At 36.0% G+C, this 12,895-nt stretch overlaps 1 protein-coding gene across 6 annotated transcripts in view; it reads left to right on the top strand.

The window, feature by feature from the left end:
• Positions 1-12,895, top strand: part of INVS (inversin) — a 76,881-nt gene that overhangs the window by 24,543 nt on the left and 39,443 nt on the right. For 3 of the 6 annotated variants that reach the window (XM_072329764.1, XM_072329765.1, XM_072329766.1), the window contains 2 exons: positions 5,901-6,074; positions 9,668-9,835. In XM_072329764.1, coding sequence (XP_072185865.1) covers positions 5,901-6,074; positions 9,668-9,835 — 342 coding nt within the window. Of the gene's footprint in view, positions 1-5,900; positions 6,075-7,139; positions 7,197-9,667; positions 9,836-12,104; positions 12,247-12,895 lie in introns of those variants that run through there. The other 3 variants (XM_072329768.1, XM_072329767.1, XM_072329769.1) reach the window with 2 other exon arrangements.

Below are 12,895 nucleotides of genomic sequence, written 5' to 3' on the forward strand. Positions count from 1 at the left end.
AATGCTGGAATGCTTGTGTGTTTTGTGTGTTTTGCCCCAGTGAGTATCTGAGCGCACAGCACAGTTCAGTATTTGTCACCCTGTAGATATATACTGATCTAAGAGACTTGCATGTCACTGTTGAAATTATAGATAGCTCTGTGTCTGACATAACAAAGATTATATCTTAACTCTATTATAGATCCTGATTACTTTTAAGGAGTCTCGGGTTTAAAAAGCTAATATCTCATCTGACTTTTTATCATCTTAAAATATCAAATAATGTATTTGGGGCAGAAATAATGGATTTGAGGATTTTCTTTGGAAAAGCAGGTGAGTGGCCAGACGAGTTGAATTTCCATGTACGATTCCAACTATGGTTCTGTCCCAGATTGGATCTAAACCAAATAAACTGTGTATGTAAGTGAACGTGTAGGCAATAAGCTGTGATGTAATTGTTTTCCTACTCTCAGGTTGTGGTTTTGTATTTAGTTATATTGTCTTAAGTATGATGTACTAGTTTAAAAATGAAAATTAAAACACTAATAGTATAATTTAAAAGTATTATCATTAGCCATACTGTGACTGATGCAGTATTAGAAAAGCAGATTTGTTATAGGTTTGCAATTAACTCAGCAATAATAACTTAGTAGTGTTGTGATTTGTTTTTGGAAAGAGTAAAAATTAGTGAATTATGTTCCACTGAAGAGGAGTTATTGATTATTAAATAGTTTCTCTTTTTATGAAAGAATATAGAGAAAATAGTAATAAAACGTTTGACATAAGAGCTACTTAATAATGTATTTCTAAAATCAAAATTTAGTAAGCTGATACATTATTAAAATATGTATAATTATCTGATATCCTAAATTCCTTCTGTCACAGATGGTGAATTTGCTGTATCATTATTCCCTCTCTGCTCTCTGGAGTGCACTCCTTTTAAACCACCAGACCTTTGCTCTCCCTGCTTTGGTGGTGTCTTTTGTTTTCCATTTGTGTACAATGTTCTGTGTGCTCACTGTGTGGGCTTAGTTATGTCCATTTGTTGTGTCAGGAGCTGTTAATCGTTAATGTCTGAAGTTGGTAAGTCTCATTTTAACGGTACAGAAACAGCAAGGGACAAAATGAAAAATACTTCTAATCAACTAAACATTCGTCAGGAATCATGGAAGCGCAGAATGTGGGTTTTGGAGTCCTTTGTTTGGAATACTGGCAAGTAATGTTTTATATTGCAAGAAAAGTAACAGAGAAAAGTAGTTTGTTTGACCTCAGTAATATGCAAGGATGTAAAGTAGGTTTCTAAGGGATAGGTCTATAACTGTAAATAGAAAACAATGAAAGATGTACGCTACTTTATTGAATGTTCTCCAAGACTAACCTGACATTTTGCTAACTGATTTTCTAGATGTAAATTCAGCAGATAGCCTTTGTTAGGCCCGTACAAAAGCGTTAAGTGTTGTGCTAGGTGGAAAATTGCAGTTAAATGGAAAATTAGGGCACTTATCATAAAGTATGGTAAATAATTTAATAATAAGCTGAAAGCAAGTACTGTTGAAATATGCACTATGAGATAGGAAGGAATATATTAGAATTCCTCAACAGATGCACTTGAATCTAGTATTAGTCAATATTTTTAATTAAGAAACTTGGCATCACAAGTAGTACTTTTTTGAAGGACAAGATAAGGCATTATTATCAGTTGAAGACAGGATTTGCGTGTTCAGAATACTAGGAGAGAATACTGAAATAGAAGGAATAGGAGAATACTAAAATAGGCTGAAAACGTGATGGTCTCTAATGCGGTTTCACAAGCACGGAGACAAAAGTTTATTCTGACTGCAGAAGGGCATCTGTGTGCTAATAGATTGATTGGTGAGGTGAATGTACTTCTAGGTTTGTCTGCCGAGATACTTGCACTAGCAATAGAGAAGTATTTCTGCCATTCAGTAGACTACATAGTGGGGCCTATGTAATCTCTTCTTACTTGTGCTCAAAAAAAATGAGTTCAAGCCAGAATGAATGCAGAGGACTAGCAATATTTTGAGGGAAACATAGGGCTTAGCCTTTATTACTGAATTGAGAAGACTAATGCTTGTGTTTAGGTTTTAAAACCTATGTTATACTTTAATAGGTAGGAAGATTGAAAGGGGAGGGGAGAAGGGGAACCCTTAATTAAGATGAAACTGAGAAGAACGTGAATAGAGCAACACATTAGTTCCAATTAAATATCTGTGAATTTACTGAAAATAATTGGAAATCATACTCCTTATGATGGTGGAGGATTGAATTCTGTAACCTAGAGGCTCAGTTTTAACTTTCACATCTGATTCGTAGTTCTAGTATTTCAGTTTTGCTGGAGTTATATACCCTGACTACATCTTCAGGGTTTATGACTGTCTCAGTGGAGAGCCTTAAAAACCCACCTCCTTTGTAAGGAGTTGTACTTGTGAGTTGTTTTACATTCTTTTGATCTTTCTTATCCCAGTACTAGCAAAGCCCTTTTCTGATTTTGAATTAAATCCACACAAGTTACATCTTCACAGCTTAACAGCCTGACATTCTTTTGAGTGAGCCGTGCAGTGTCTACCAGGGAGCTCTATAAGTGCTGGGCTACCTTTTTTCTAATTCTCTAGTAACCCTTATATTCATTTAAATCATCACTAGAGCTGTGCTCTAGTAGTCAGCTCGCGTGCAGTACATTATAAGTTATTGCAAATCAATCTTCCAAGTCATGTTAAATATTTCAGATGGGTTATTTATGTTTTTTGAAAATATGGTCTCAGCAATAAATAGGGAAATAAGCCATGTTTCCTCCATATGTTGGCCCTTTTTAGCTCACTATTGTCAAGGTGGTGGTAGCCTAACTATAGGTGTGCTTTTGATGTCTGGAAAGTTCTTTTATAAAATGCTGAAGTATTTTTTGTTAAATCCAGAGATGAAAATTGCAACTTGAGAAGCATATCCATGCTACAGAGTTGGAGGAGTGGTTAATCAGAGCATAGGTTGTGTAATGACCAGCTTAACTCACCAAGAAATTACGAAGTGAGTGAGAAGTATATTTTCACAAAGCTTTGTTGCGTTGTCAGTCAAGTGTCTCTAGAATGTGGTTAAATACTTTGTTTGTATGTCTCTTTGCTGCACAAAATACTTGCGCTCATTCATTATTTTCCCTTATTTTTCCCTTCCCTTTATTCTTCCAATTTCTTCTAGAACCGTACCTCTTGTAGGAAATGGACATCAATTTACTGAGTCTTTTTACTATACAAAATAGAAGTGGTACAGGGAGAAGAAACATTAAGAGATCAGGAGGGTTGATTCCCACTGTATTATTAAGTGTACCTGCCTACTGTCTTCTGTTAACTGTAATTTCGGAAAGTGTTTGGAGCTTTATCAACCTAATGAATATCCAGGAGTCATCTGTGATAAAACTTTGTCTCAATAGTATTGCTTCTTGGTATTAAGATAATAATGACTCATGCACATCACTTGGTGTTTTATTTTAACAAACAGTAGTCAGTAATTTGTGTTTTTACCTTTATGTTTTATGTGATGTTACCTCAAATGTCCATATTTGATTTTCATTTCACAGGAAGATAACTGTATACAATACAGGAACTATACTCAGTTTAATTCTGAATTAGAAAAGCATTGGTATTTAGGCAGTTAAGAGAAGGAGAGAAAGTGAGGTGTTCCTAGTAAATACAAATTGTAGTTGTTCTTTTGTCTCCCAGTTGCATCGGAGAGATCCATTACAAATGTTGTGAAGATTCTACCAAATGCAGCCTAGTGCTCTGCTGGCAAGTCCAGTTGTCTGGTTCTCAGAGGTTATAGTGGAATAAAACCTTCCACGGAAAACAGAATAAACTACAGTAATTTGTGGTGAGCTCTGTGTTAGCCTAAGATTCAGGCTTTAACAATGTCACTTGGAATGTGTTACATTACCTACATTTGTTGAATATGTAAACTCACCTTGGTGCAACTTGAGGCCATTTCCCCTCGTCCTGTCATCATTGAGAAGAGACTTGCCCCGCTCTCACTGTATGCACCTTTCAGATACTGGAAGAGAGTAATAAGGTCTCCCCTCAGCCTCCTTTTCCCCAGACTAAACAGCCCCAGCTCCCTCAGCCTCTCCTTGTAGGGCTGATTTTCCAAGCCCTTCACAAGCCTCACTGCCCTTCTCTGGACCTGCTCCAGTACCTCCATGTCCTTTTTGTACTGAGGTGCCCAAAACAACACAGTACTCAAGGTGAATGTTACTGGGATTCTTTACCTGTACCTGTGTGCCCATGTTGGGTTCAGTCGTGTATCATATATCCCATCATCCAGTACTTTGCTAGGGAAGAGGAGAACTGCAGATAAGTAGTGTAAAAGGTCATTGTCGTTTCATTGTTGTCATCTCTGGTGATGTTTTAATAAATAAATAAATAATTCATAAATTGTTTGGAAGAAACAGAATGTTTCATGTTTCAGAATGAGAGGATTTACTGCAGATTCCTTTCCTAAGGAGGGGTATTTGTTGGTGGCTAAGCATGCAACAGAATAATGTAGTAGTAACTGGTAGAAAAATGGTAACAGCAAAGATAAGATAGAATGCGGGGAAAGAAAAGTAGTAATGAAAATGCATGTTTCCTTAGTTACAACTCAAACAATAAAAATGCGTTCCCTTAGTTTTATGTATTCTTTTAACTTTCATTCTTCTTACCCACTCAATTCATTCTGAAAGCACAGTATATTTGTAAATCTTTCAATAGGTATCCATCAACAAGAGAAAATCGAGTTTTTTTTCTTTCACATGTGTGTATGGACATTGAGTAGGAAATACTGAAAACAAAACAAATGTATTATCCTCTGTGATAGAGAATAGCAGCTATATTTCTTCCAAGTCTGATATTCTCTCGAGTTATTTAATGTTGTCTTTCCCCAGTATAGTTGCCAACCACAGCATGATACACTGCATTTTTTTGCTAGCTTTTTTTCTTTTTTAATGAGTTTTGCAAATTCTTCTTATATTTACCTGTAAAATATGGTGGTAATAATGGAAAGTTTTCTTCTCCCTAATTCATCCTGAAATTTATTATTAATTCATATTGTATGTGTTCTGCATGGATTAGTAGCTGTGCAAGCGTTTTCCTGTTCTGCACTTGTATGTCAGTGCATGCCTTGGTGCGTATCTGTGTGTGAAAATGATAGAATGCTAACGTTATGCTGCCTGTGATATCCAGCTGAAAAAAAAGAGAATTAGTCGCTCACTGTTTGCTGAACTTGCTGTGAATGCTGTTGACTGTCTCTGGCAACAGAGGTTTGAATTTGCACACAGGTTTGCAGTAAGATTTTTTGGCAGATGTAGGGCTTTTAGGGCTTTCAATGGAGAGCAGGGGTCAATGACGACTAACTGCAGAAGCAGAATAAGGTTACTTTGGCCAAGTGTTAAGTATTTGAAATGAATGTTACAATGCTACCTGTACCATCCATTCATCACGCACACAGTAGATCAAAACTCATATACAGATCTCTGTTTAAAATCATAAGAAACAATCTCTTTTTCCCATGTTCTTTTTACTCATTCAGATGAGCTCATTTTCTCTTTCAAAATCATTCCGTGTTATTTTTCTTATTCTCATTTTGAAAATCGCAGTCTTTCTTATATTTAGTTTTATTCCTTATTTGATATCTGTCTGTCTGCTGAAACCATATCTAATGGCTTTATTTCAGTTGTTACATGGTGAGCCGGGTCTTACACTCCACTACCAGAAGATATGAACTTAATGTTTTGGTTTCTTAAAGATCTTTATTATGGGTTTCCAAATCTTAGAGGTGTTGTTATTGTTGTTTAAAGTATTGTGATGCAACAGTAAATATATCAAAACAGTATCATCATTTTGTTTTATAAACTGAAATTTCTCCTAATTTTCCTTACCCAGGGAAATTACCGCTTCATGAAACTTCTACTGGCTCGTAGAGGGAACTGGATGCAGAAGGATTTAGAGGGCATGACACCGTTACATTTAACTACACGTCACAAAAGCCCCAAATGTTTAGCTTTGCTGCTAAAACACATGGCACCTGGAGAAGTGGATACCCAGGATAGAAACAAGGTAAAAATATTACTTATTTTAAGACAATGTTTGTAGCGGGTTTAGAAATTGAAGTTGCAAAAAACATTTGCATGGGAAAAAATTATTTCAGGAGATTAAAAATTTTTTTCAAATCCTTTGAGTTAGCAACAGTTGGGGGTATTATACTGATGACCATTAACAATATTAACATTTTCGTGATTAAATAATGTAAAAATTCATTGTACCTACATTCGTGTTCGGAGTACTTAATTTAATAGAGGAATAGGGACTTTTTAAACATTCAGAAGAAAACTGTCTTTCTACAGTTTGTAAGTGATCTTGGAACTCATGCAAAAAATCTTCCCATCACGCACTGATCTACCATTGAATCAAATGTCAGTGCTCCAATCACGTACTTCTATCACTTCATGATTAACATACCAATTTGGCAAGACTGGCTTTAGTGAGCATCGTCATATCATCATTTGTATCTTATGTAGTGTGTTTTTATTGTATTGAAAGACTGGGCTTTCTAGCGGTCTCATTGTGTAAACTCTGAAATCCTTATCTTATTCTGCTTCCCTGATGATAGAATTAGCCATCTGCAAGCTCTGTTTCCAACAAATGAATCTCCTGTCTTCTCCAGACAATAGTGTTGAATCAGCCTGTGCCCTAGCAATAAGCTGTTTGCCTTCCAGGGTGTTCTAACATGTATCATGGAAACCCTGGCTGTAATTACAGCATTCACTCTGGAGAGGTCATGCTGATTCCTGACCACGTTATAATTAATTAACAAAAGCACCTGGAAACCAGCCAAAACCTTTTAGGAACCTTGCCTTTATTTCAACAGATTTCCAAAGCAGTGTTAAAGTATTGCCAGATTTTCCACAAAACATAAAGCACTTTTATTCCAGTTCCTGTCATGAGTAGTCAAAGTAGCAAGGATGGAATTTAGGCACTCTTGGGAACAGAGACCAGCAGGTTCAACCCTGGTTGGCACATAGCTTATTCATTTCCCTTATTGTAACTATGTGCATCAAGATTGTCAAATTTATTCCGGAAAATGTCACAGAACAACTGTATTTTACATTTATTTCTGTGTAGGCAATTGATTGAGAAGTAGATTGTGAGAGAAGCCAGTAAAGGAAACTGCTTTGGTTTGTAAGTAGTGAAACCTTTTTATGCCCATATGCATTTGTCAGCTTTAGCTTCACTTAAGAGATAGCATATGTTAGCTTTTTTCAAACTTGTACTGCTAGAAGTTTTTAAATTCATATTCTGACAGACTGCAATGGATTGAACGTGCTATGGTGCTAGGCTATATGTCACTGTATGTGGTGTAAGTTTTCAGACTACTTCTTTCAGCCTCTCTAGTTATGTCTTAGAATGAGCTCTCTCTCAGTGAGCACCTGAGTAAACAAAAAATGTCAGTATCATATTATGTTATCATGGTACAAAATTAACAATCTAAAGCAACAAACACAAAGAATAGGCTCCTTTTGCCTTCTTCCTTTACAGAGGTGTAAAGGATAAGGTAGTAAATTCACACGTTTGATCTTACTATTGAAGGATGCTAATGTAGACACAGCTGTCTTGCAGCAGTTATTTCTCTCCAATTTCAAATCAAAGTGCTATGTAGCATTTTGCTGATGTGTGAAGGTAGGGAAAAGTGGTGGAAATGGGGAAATAAAATAATTCTGCTTCTTATAACCCTATACTATTTGGCAATTGGGAAGGATGTATCTGATGAGTAGATTACTTATTAATATACTAACATTTGCTTTTGTAATGATGAACATTGAGAGCACACATGAAAAGCACTGACTGTCAGGTATTAGCAATATGGATTTATCTGGTGTTTTATTGGCCTGCTGTTGGTCCATATATATTTGTATGGGAAACTGTTGATCACAGCCCGAACCTCTGATTAACCACCTGAGGCAAGCAATGAGTCAGCTGCAGGAGCACAGGTGAAAGTAATTCAACTGTGCTAACGGAGGGGGGGGGGAGCTTGGCTCCACCTCTCCCAGATCTCATTTAAGGGCTGACCACCACTAAGTTGGGATCTCTTTCTCTGGAGATCACTCTTTTGTGGAGTTTATTGCTAGCTTTCAACATTGGTGAGCATTTTCCATTTATTGTAGATTGTCTTTCTATCATGATAATCTTACATACGTAACATCTGTTTAACCTTTGTTTCCTTATCAACTGTATAATTTTATAACTGTACAACATCAGATCCAGTGGCACTCAACCTGTGGAATTCTGAGTGGTAAAGGACAATGTCAAAGCCTTTGTTCAAAACAAGTCAGTGTCTACTGTCAATATTCTGTTCTGTCTTCCTCTAGCAGAAAATAATCTTTTGATATGCTTTTCCATTACTTCTGTCCATGTTCTCCATTACATTCTGAGAGATATCTAAATAGAAGAAAACCTAACTGATCACTGCTCTTCTGCATAGTGCAGCTCTGGTATTGAGACCTGCTTCAAGTGATTATTCTAACCTGGACATGATTGCTTAATACCAAGGCCCAGTATTTTCTCCCCCTCTGACAGTGTGCTTTAAAATAGCAGGCGTTAGTTTTAGAGCAGCCCTCCTGAAATATATAATATAGTTCATGTATATAAATAACAAAACTTATTTTAATCTTTAATTTTTTTTTTATTAAAAGAAGAAAAGAGCAACAAAACCAGAGAATTAGTGGGATACTTGACCTTGTATTTGTGATGCTAACATACCAAGCTGGTTCAATGGCAGTGACTGCGATTCTTAGTGTGTTCTCAAGGTGTTTGTTAGAGAATTTTAATGAAGTTTTACTCTTCCAATACTTTTCCTTGAAAACAGTTGTTCACAAATGTGCGTACTGCCAAAAAGCGTTGACGTGAACAAGATGTGACTGTGAAGTGAGGAGGAATATTATTTTTCTCTGGTAAGATAGGGCTTTTAAAAGTAAAGAGACACAATTAGATTTTTTAGTTGAATATCAGATTGTAGCTCTATACTATGTCCAGTTCTGGCACTCCTGTTTAAAAAATAAAGACAGGGATCTTCTGGAAGGAATCCAGCAGAGAGCCACAAATATGATAAAGGGCACGGAGCATCTCCCATAAGAGGAAAGGCTGAGCAACCTGGGTCTGTTCATCCTGGAGAAAAGAAGACTGAGAGGGGGTCTGGTTAATGTTTATAAATATCTGAAGGTTGAGGAAAGCTCTTATAAATGTGCATAAATAGCTGGAATGTGACCATGCTGGCTGGCAACTATCAAATTGAAAGAGGCAGTGTATACACTTAGATATCCAAGAAATAACAATGTTGATATTTAAAACTGAGTAAGGACGTGTTTTTTTTGTTGTTGTTGTTGTTCCATCGTGAGGGAGGTCAAAGCTGGAGCAGGTTGTGCAGAGATATAGTGAAGACATTCTGAATCTGACTGGAAGTATCCTGTTGAAACTGTTCTAGCTGGCCCTGCTTTGAGCAGTAGAGTTGGGCTTGGTGATCTCCAGAGGTCCCTTCCAACCTCAAATATTTTTTTACTCTGTGAAAATATAATTAAATCATATTTCAAGTTCTAACTAACTTTGATTTTCATCTTCTCGTGCCATGTTTGTAAAACGTGATTATTATGTTCCAGCAAACTGCATTGCATTGGAGTGCCTACTACAATAACCCTGAACACGTGAAACTTCTTATAAAACATGATTCAAATATTGGAATCCCAGATATTGAAGGAAAAATCCCACTTCACTGGGCAGCTAACAATAAGGATCCTAGTGCAATTCACACAGTGAAATGTATTCTGGTAAGAAAACCTGTTATATACCCTTTTGGTCTTTATTACTTTTCTGTGGTAGCAATATTTATTGTTTTCTTGAAATGTTTCTTTTGACTCCACTGAAAGATTAAAGCATTTTCTAATACATAGAAGTCAGTAAGAAATAATTTCAGGTATTTTTGCTGTACTGAAGGATATTTCTTCCACGTTCTATAAGTGAATATCTTTGATCTAAAGTGTGTGTTATCTATACTTTTCTAATCAGCTTGATATGTGTAACTGTTCATTTTGAGAGTTTTTAAGTTCTCCTACTTAAAATGAACATATTGCATTACTCATCTCAATTGCATGGTCAATTCTCTATTGTATGTCTTGTCATTGTCATTTGAATGTTTATTTTTTGTTAACTGCTGTAATACCAAATTTTGTCTTTTGAGTTAGAATTCTCTGAAATAGTTGATCAGCAATCAGTCAGCTATTGGTCAGCTTATTTGAAAGACTTTACAAATATTTTTCTGTTCATATTAAATAATTCGTCCTTGGTGGCATATTTTCTTTCTAGTTTCATTTCCATAGCTGACAGTTGTAACGAGTACATTAAAATCATGCCCTTAGCATGATTTCAACCTTGATTTTTTTGTTCCATGTAAATCTCTAAACTTCTCTAACCTGAAGAGATACAGAAGTCTCAGTTTAATTTTCTCTCAGTATAACAATCTCTAAACTTCTGCCTTTCAGAGGTTTTTCAGAACAAGAGACATTGGTTGTAAGCTAACTTTGACTTCTGTGTCTGTCTGATTACATTGCAGGTTAAGTTACCCAGTTACCCAGGCCCACACATAAGCATTCACTTGCTTCTCTCCTATATGGCAGGGAGGAAATAGGAAAATTAAAAAATATTTGTCATTTTCTAAAGGTGGTTTCAAAGTCTCTGTTTAAGTAACCCAGAATCCTAACAAGGTTGTTTGGTGCTTGTTTGTTTGTTTTCTCCTCTGACAGCCAAAATGGTGTGTTCTTGTGTCCCTCTAGTCTTTTTCTGTGCATTTCTGTATAAACCAAATTGTTCATATTCCACTGTTATAACTATGTGTGCTTATTGGTGGGCATAAAATATTACAAATTTAAATGCAAAAGTAATTTAGCTCCCAGGATAAGCTGTGAAAGTTGGTGATAAGGAAGCGTTATTACTGGATAATCTATCTGATGATTGAATTTGTTTTTAAGTATAAATACCTTTTCTTGTTGTGTGTGGGTGCTTCTGAATGTAACCCATTAGCACAACCTCGTTGTGTCTTAGAACTGAAGTGTTTTTCTTACCTATCTTTTTAGATATCTGTTTGGCAGTGTTAAGGCGACACAACTAAAGCAGTGCTTACAGTCTTGCTCTCCTTTCTTAGTTGTTTTTTATCATAATACCAATTCCAAATCTATTGCCCAAGCATTACCTTTGATTCTTTTACTTCCCCTGGTCCTAACATACAGGTTAACTCTGTAAACTTTCAAATTCTTTCTGCATGTTGTTTCTAATACATGCATCCGTACAGATAAAGTTTTAATTATCTTGTGTTTTAACTTACATAATGGCATTGCTAAATTCACCAGAAGAGTTTTGTAGTGGCAGCAGCGTGAAAGATCTGCGACTCTGACAAAGTCACTGTTGCCCTTCTGTTGGGTTGGGCTTTTTAGTTTTGGTCATATCTAGCACAGACTGTGCTTTCATTATAGAGTGCTATAAGCTACATGCTCTTGCTGTGATAGTGGTGAGATATTGATATTTACCACCACTTAACGTGCATTGGCAGCATTTGTTGCTGTTGAACAAGTTATGGCAAATAACACTGCTGTTGTTTCTGCCATGTTATCTTAAACACTGTGGAAGAATTTCACATAAAACCTTGACAAAAGTTAAGCTGCTGGTTTTACTGAGACCACAGTGTGTGATACTTAAAATATGTTGTCTTGGTTTTCTGTGCTCTGCCATCTGAATGTGTCCATTTGTTGACTCCTGTTTTTAAATCCATAAAAATAAGAATGGTCATTCTTCTTGATGTTCACACAGTACTTAGCCCATGGGGACTGTAAAAATAATAACGAAAAGAGCTCAGCTCAGTGCTAAATAAGAAAGTTCAGTTTACAGTGGTGACAATTAAGCACAGTTGATTGTATCTAGTATCAGAATCCATGAAATAGAGTGAAAATGGAACAAATTATGTTTTTAGAAATTAAACATGTAAAGCGGAGAGAAACTCTCATCTGGAGGTCCTCTCATGGTGAACTTCCTTTTCCACCTTTCCAGATTCAGCAGTGCATGGTTACATGAAAAACGTTGGGAAGATTTAAGGAGAAAAGAACAGGATATAGTTCCATTAATATGATGGAAGCAACTGCTTAGTACTCTGTCTCTGTTTTGTATCTCTTCTCTTTGTTTATTCTTCATGGTAAGAGACATGACATTTATTTATACAACCCTTTCCATTGTTGCCTGCAATTCCATTGTTCTAATTGCGACAGAAAAAAAACCCAAACATGTGTAGCTTCTGTTTCTTCTGTGTACTGTGCTTGAAATATTAATATAGTGTGACAGTTCAGTTATAGATAGTTTCCTAGCAAAAGCACTTAACAGTACAAAGAAATTGTACTCTTGAATGTAGGAATGAGGTTTCCTACGGAATTTTTGTTCAAGTAGCCAAAGATTTGAAAACACAAGTACTTCTAATCTAGAATGTGAACTGTGACTTTATCATTAAAAGATTCTTTTTTGTTTTGATAAAGTGACGCTATGGATCATTGGATGTGTTCTATAGAATGTCGGTCACTTTCAGCCAAGAGTTTTAGGATTTGATTGTTTAGTTTGGCTTTTTGCTTTGGAAGGTTCAAAAATTAGCTTTCTAGTTTACATCAGTGAATTTCAGGTAAAGAGAAGAATAATTCTTATTTTTTGCCCATTTTGTTCAGACAGATTTTCTTCTAGTGCAGGTTAGATCTGGAAATATCATTTGATTTCAGTGATACTTAAAAGTGATTCTCAAATACTGCTTCTGATTTTCTAGCAGTGGGTTCTATACTCCCTCTGCTGAGCTGTTCAAA

This window comes from Excalfactoria chinensis, chromosome 2 (genome assembly GCF_039878825.1).
Source record: "Excalfactoria chinensis isolate bCotChi1 chromosome 2, bCotChi1.hap2, whole genome shotgun sequence".
Lineage (NCBI taxonomy): Eukaryota > Metazoa > Chordata > Aves > Galliformes > Phasianidae > Excalfactoria > Excalfactoria chinensis.